Here is a 6,517-nt window from a genome sequence, read left to right as displayed (position 1 = left end):
TAATCGACGTACAGTCCATGTTATGTGGCTTCAGACGTTGTTGGACGTGTATGACTTCAGGTGCAAAGAGTGTAAGTTGATTTGCACAACTAATTATGTCTGCCATGGAAATCCCCGCTGACTGCCGAAAGTCGAGGTTCAAGTAAATCACTCCCGTTAGGCATGCTCGACACGACTTGTGCTGGTGGTCGTGGTCGGACGACTACCGCTAAGGGTTCAGTCAGTTGGTGTCGGTCGTCAGGTTCTTGCAACTGTTCCATCAAATATTCACGTCGAAATGAAGGTCAACGCGCTGCAGGAGTTTCTCCGAGTGAAGTCGGCTAATAACTTATTAACGATCTATTTTGATTACCCGATGAGACGTCGTAGAAAAATAACACAATTTGCTGCGGTCTATAGAACTTACACATCGCTGAATAATGCCACAACACTCCTACAATAGCACAAAACTAGGCTATAGTCGACCATAGCTATAAATGGTGTAGTCAAAAACATGCGGCATATAGGGAAAAAGAACAGAAGAAAAACTCAAGTAAAGACGGAACGATCCGGGAGCTTTAAAAGCGGGACTAACTCAGCCACGTGCACTGAACTGGACATGATATCGCAGTTTTCATTTTCTTTGGTTCGTTTACTTGTGAAGTCATTGGTAGAAGCCTTCTAGGGTCAAGCCTTCTTGCCTTCTTGCCTTCTAGGGTCAAGCCTTCTTGCCCCCCCCCTTCTGGGGGGGGGGGGGGGCAAACTCGCCGTTGCGGCCCAAAATTGAACATTGGGAGGAGGGCAGTGGCCCACACAAAATAATACAAATCGGCACCCGTGGTAGATACTATCTGTTTTGGTGCTATCCCCTTCTATCCAGACATGCATATTTCCTTCCACAAAGTCCATATTATGTTTAGGAACCTAGGATGGGACCATCGAAATGACAGCCGGATTCAGGATGTCAGCTGTGTGTGTCATGTGTATGCTAAGACGTACTTCCATGCAAACTATGTTAATAGCAAGTTTAAGTAAGTGGTGGCTGATTGTGCAACCGGTCTGAATACTCCAAATTTTCACTGCTGCTTTTTTGACTGCTATCATTGCTGTTTTTTCGCAGTCGGTCAGAATGCTCATGTGAAACTTGTTTAATGGGAACAATGAGGTATGCCGAAATGTGCCATATTGGTATGGTTATTACGGCGAAGAGAAAGCTTGAACACATGTTCTAGTTGCATGCCTTTATTGAGGCGAATTGGACCGGGTTGTACAAGGAAATTTGAAACAGCCTGATTGACGAACGGATTGGATTGTACAGGACCGGAACGGACAGGAACGGGTTCCTAAAACTCGATCCGCAAAGTGTTTCATGCTTCCGGACAGTGGCTGGTGCCACCATATCGCGTTCGCAAGACCAGTTCGTTTCCTGCAGCCTGGGACCGCTACCCCTCCCCCCCCCTGACCCCCAGCTGGTGTCACGAACCCAGGTTCAACCACCACGGGCAGCTGCCAGAGGCGCGGCCAGCAGTAGAAAGCTCGCGTTTTACCAGAACGACCGTTAGAGAACCTAGTGGATGAATCGGGCCAACCGCTATGCAGGCACATCACACAATCACATCAACATTCTCGGCGCGCAAGTCACAGGTCTCGCGACAGCACTTTACTGTACTTCCGCTGTGAATACAGTGAGCGGCACCTTCTCAGAGTACCATCAGTTTTGGGCGCCTTCTCAGGGCACCATCACTCTGAACACCTTCTCGGAGCACCAGCAGTTTTGAATGCTCCCGCGATTCGTGTGAATGTGACTGATCACGTGGTGTTCGAGCTAGCCCGCCCAGAACATTACGGCTGAGAGGCACTCTGTGGCCATCGGCAGCGGCTTGATCTGCCCAGGGATGTCGCTGCCCGTTGAGACTCTTGATTCGTCGCCGCATCACCTGAGAGTGCCTCTGACCTGAAGGGGTCGCTGACCTGTACCACGCCAAACTGGCCGGCTCAGTGCCGCTAGCTCCGGTGTGCTAGGTTGCTGGCTGACAGTGTGTCAGCCGAGCATCTGCTGTTGGATCTCATCCAACGTCCTGCCGCGCGTCTCGATCACGACGAAGTGCATGGCGACCGCGCCAAGCAGGCAGATGATGGCGTACATCCAGAACACGCCGGCGGTCGTGATGGCGTGTTCGAGCGGTGCGAACGTCAGCGTTACGAGCACGGCGCAGGTCCAGTTACAGAAGACGGCTACGCCGCTGGCCGCATCCCGAATCTCCGCCGAGAACACCTCACCTGTGGAAAACAAGAAGGCTGGTGATGTCAGATAAGCCATGCACGTCTACGATGGTGCGTGAACAGCAAGGGACGGTGGTACGCGGAGAGCGTCAAAGGGATAGAGAGAGAAATGAAGTATTCAAATAAAAATAGATACTGATGTAAGTTCTAACTGCTGCTGACTGCGCGGATGACATTTTCTTTGTGGTCGGGTTTGCAATACAATCTGCCATGTCCAATTGACATGCCAGAATCGCCTAATTCTTCGTTTCGCCCACTTGAAAAACTGAAGCAAGTCTACACACGGATATCCATACACGTTTATAACCGTCAAAAGGCCAGCGTGCAGGCTCGCGGCTGTGCACGGTGGTGCTTAGCACCAGCCCAGCGTGCTCCACCGCCGCCAACCAGCAAGCCAGCAAGCCAGCCAGCCAGCCAGCCAGCCAGCCAGCCAGCCAGCCAGCCAGCCAGCCAGCCAGCCAGCCAGCCAGCCAGCCAGCACTCACTCACCCATGAGCAGGTACGGGATGGATCCGAGCCCGATGGAAAAGGCGATGATGAAGGCGACAATGGAGGCAAGTGGCAGCCAGCCGATAGCCGACACGTCCGGCCGACTCGCCTGCAGCTGAAAGTAGGCGCCGAGCGCGAGCAGCGACAGCGCCATCAGCACGGCCGAGGTCAGCAACAGCGACCGCCGGTCGAAGCGGTGCACGGCCGCCACGCCGGCCACCGTGCCGACCACCTGCGTCAGCCCCACCAGGATCGCGGCCGTGTTCGACTCGACGCTGCTGCCAGACTCCTGGAAGATTTCTGTGGCGTAGGAGGTGACGGCGTTGATGCCGCACGCCTGCTGCAGGCTGAGCGTCAGCAGGACGGTGGCCAGCGGGCGGCGGTGCTCGGGCCGCGCCAGATCGCGCAGCGCGCCGCGCTGCGAGCGCAGCGCCTGCTGCTGGTCGTCCAGCGTCTCCAGCTCGGTGTCGACGTCGGCGTCGCTGCGGCCGCCGCGCAGCCAGCCGAGCGTGGTTCGAGCCTGACTCTGCTGGCTGCGCTGCAGCAGCCACAGTGGCGACTCGCAGATGGCGACCACCATGAGCAGCCAGGCGACCGAAACGGCGCCCGATGCCACCGCCAGCCACCGCCAGGCGACGTACTTGCCGGCCGTGTACGACACCAGGATGCCGAGTGCCAGCTGCAGTCCGATCATCGCGCCCATGGGGCCGCGCACGCGCGCCTCGGCCACCTCGGCCGTGTAGGGCGACGCGACGAGTGTGGCGCAGCCGGCCGCCAGCCCGGTTAGCAGCCGACCGACGAGCAGCGCGGCCAGCGAGCCGGCGTACGCGAGCAGCAGCCAGCCGGTGATGGCCGGCAGCGCCGCCGCCACCATCGTCGAGCGGCGGCCCACGGCCTGCATGGCCCAGCCGGCGGCAGGGCCGGCCAGCAGGGCGCCCAGAGGCATGGCGGCCCCGAACAGCGCCGCCTGCGTGTCGGTGAGGTGCAGCGGCGGCCCGCTCAGCTGCGGCAGCGCGCTGCTCGGGAAGGCCAGCGCCAGGCCGACCGGCATCCCGCCGAACGTGGCTGTAACAGGACCGGCTGTCCTGTTGCCTGCAGCTGCCTCTCGTGAAAACTGTAGTTATTTTGAAGAGCTCAAGCGTGCGGGTTTGAGGGGATTGGAAACTCCGATGGCATCAGCTGTCTGGTGATTACTTAGACGGAAAAATCTGTACGTTAGAAAATGCCGTTTGCATTGCTGAAAACAAATGATGTACATTTCTGGTATAGTGGGGTTTGTCTCTTCCCATGCAAAGCAACAGTGTGAACTTTACCTTTGCAAAAAAACGCATTTTTATATTTTGTGCTACACATATGCCCAATAAGTTTTGTGCAAAAAAGTTGAAGAGAAAATATTTCATTTATTTTCCCGCTCCTTAGCAGATATATTAGTTGCATGCACGCTTGGGTGTGGGGTCAACTTGACCCCCCGCAGTTTTTTCCAGAACAACCTCCGAACGGCGCAGCATAGCCACAACAAACTTGGTATGGATATTGACAATTGAATAGCTCTTCTTTACCACACACAAGTAGATGTACCTTGCAAGATCATTGACTTACAGAATGTCAAGGTTAGGCAAGGATGATAGTTTCTAAGGGAATGACACAATTGGATTCAGGATAACGACTAATAGCATTGACCTTTGGTCATGTATAAGGGCCAACCAGGGAAAAGCAATAAAAACAGACTGCTTTTCTACTGCAATATCACTTTCCGTATAGTCGTCCACGCTAACTTAAACATTTCTTGATCGAACGGACATCAACAGACATCTCATCTGAACTTCATGAAGGGCAGCGGAGACTACGGACGTAAAACGACCGCAGTCAACGTTGTGTTATGAACACACCTGCTGCCAATATTCTTGACGCTTATTTATACAAAATGAAAGGAATCTAGTAGGCTGTTGTTCACTGTGACATTCTGAAGGCCAAACCAAATAACTTACCTGACGTGAACAGCAGCGGCCTTTTACTACAATGAAGAATCAACACACATCACGGGAAGGTTAACAGACATATTGTTGAACTACATAAAGGTCAGAGGAGGTCAACTCGTTCCACGGACCTTCAACGACCCCAATCAGCCTTGGGTAGTTTGGAACATACCTCCTGTCGTAAGCATTGACGCTTGTTTGAATTGAAGAATGTATATGTTTATATATATATATATATATATATATATATATATATATATATATATATATATATATATATTGAATTATATATATGACCAGCCATTAACACAATAATATACATATATATATATATATATATATATATATATATATATATATATATACATACTTTTGTCGTCATCACCTTCTGAGGGCCAAATGAGGTCACTTGCCTGGAATGAGCACTAGTAACCTTTTCCTAGGAAGAGTTATCTCGGTTGAGGGTGGTTGCATGGGGAGGTTTGAAGGCACTTCGGACGCCAATCCGGTGCTTGATCTTTTTTGACCTTATTTGGCCTGAAAGTCATCAGCAAGGGACATCAAAATTTGACGATGGTGAGTGTATACACATGCCTGACTTTCCCGTGAGTTTGGTGCCTGTTGTTCTTCCACTTGCCTGTTGTCTGCTGTTCTGTTGTTCTTCCACACTTCCATTTTTTTAAAAATTTCATCTAGCTCAAATTGGCGGCCCCACCGGAGCGCCTGGCATACAATCGTATACCTGAGCGCGTGTTAATATTCAGTGGCCCGTGTCATGTTCTGGCTAGAATTTTTTGCACCAAATCTGTGGCAACACAAGGCATATTTGTGCTGTGTTGTTATCCAACAGGTCAATAAAAAGGCGGCGGCCAGTGCAGCCCTGTATTCCCGCCGAACTCAGTAAGCACACTGGTACCCCTCGCATGGTTTGCTCAAGACGTATCATGAATGTAAAAGTAGCAGCTAGGGGCTTAACTTTTACAAAAAATATCAGCCCATAGCCATGCCCGCCACAGCCAGCTCGTGACCCAGCCTGAGAAAGCCCGCAGAGCTACAATGCTGACCAGCCATTAACCCGAAAATCCTGAGTTATTGCAATCTCTACTGTCATTTGTCCTTGATTATGGACCAAACAAGACAGTACTGTTCGCCTAATTTCTCGTAGAAAAACCAAGAGAAACTAATGACAGAGTCAAATTGCTGGATGTTTCAAGCCGTGGGAAGTCTTGATTTCCACGCTACACAAGCTCAAACCCCATTCAAATGTGTTACGATGGCTACAATGTCACAATGCGCATTCAGGAAACAGATAGAGTTTCGTACATAGTGTGCACAAAATAACACGCACCCTAGATGGCAGCACAAGACATCCCGCACCCTAGGTGGCATTACTTTTTGGGACGGCAAAGGAAGACCGACAACGGTACCAATATTTCAGTTAAAACAAGTTCCGTTAACACACGAAAAATGAACGGCCAAACACGTGGACCGTTTCCAATTCCAACAATGAGCCTGTGCAACTACGCAGCATCTGCTTCCACATCAATCAAGATTTCATGCTTCACGATCACCGGCTGATAAAGGGTTCCCTACTACAGGCAAGCACATGACGCCATTTATATGAACAGGGATGCAGAAGGTCTTTTGGACCAAACGGATTTAAAAGATTTGAACACTCCGCGATGGCATAAGCTTTATTTGTTGTTGCTCTCACTCCTCTTGCACATCTTCCGACTGTCGGAATGTGCTTAAAACATATGACTCTAATTGCAGACTAAATTTTTTCTGAG

At 51.1% G+C, this 6,517-nt stretch overlaps 1 protein-coding gene across 1 annotated transcript; it reads right to left on the bottom strand.

Annotated features, from left to right (window-relative positions):
• Window positions 1-2,011: 2,011 nt before the first annotated feature.
• On the bottom strand, window positions 2,012-3,697 carry LOC119089870 (facilitated trehalose transporter Tret1). Its single transcript, XM_037212679.1, has 3 exons — window positions 3,221-3,697; window positions 2,752-3,136; window positions 2,012-2,259 (listed from the first exon to the last, which is right to left on the bottom strand). Exons 1-3 carry the CDS (start codon window positions 3,695-3,697, stop codon window positions 2,021-2,023), a joined length of 1,101 nt encoding a protein of 366 aa, XP_037068574.1. The 3' UTR covers window positions 2,012-2,020.
• Window positions 3,698-6,517: the final 2,820 nt, after the last annotated feature.

Source organism: Pollicipes pollicipes, unplaced genomic scaffold (genome assembly GCF_011947565.3).
Source record: "Pollicipes pollicipes isolate AB1234 unplaced genomic scaffold, Ppol_2.1 Scaffold_3087;HRSCAF=3621_pilon_pilon_pilon, whole genome shotgun sequence".
NCBI classification, from domain to species: Eukaryota; Metazoa; Arthropoda; class Thecostraca; order Pollicipedomorpha; family Pollicipedidae; genus Pollicipes; species Pollicipes pollicipes.
The sequence above is the reverse complement of the archived record's forward strand: the minus strand, read 5'-3'. Positions and strand labels throughout refer to the sequence as shown.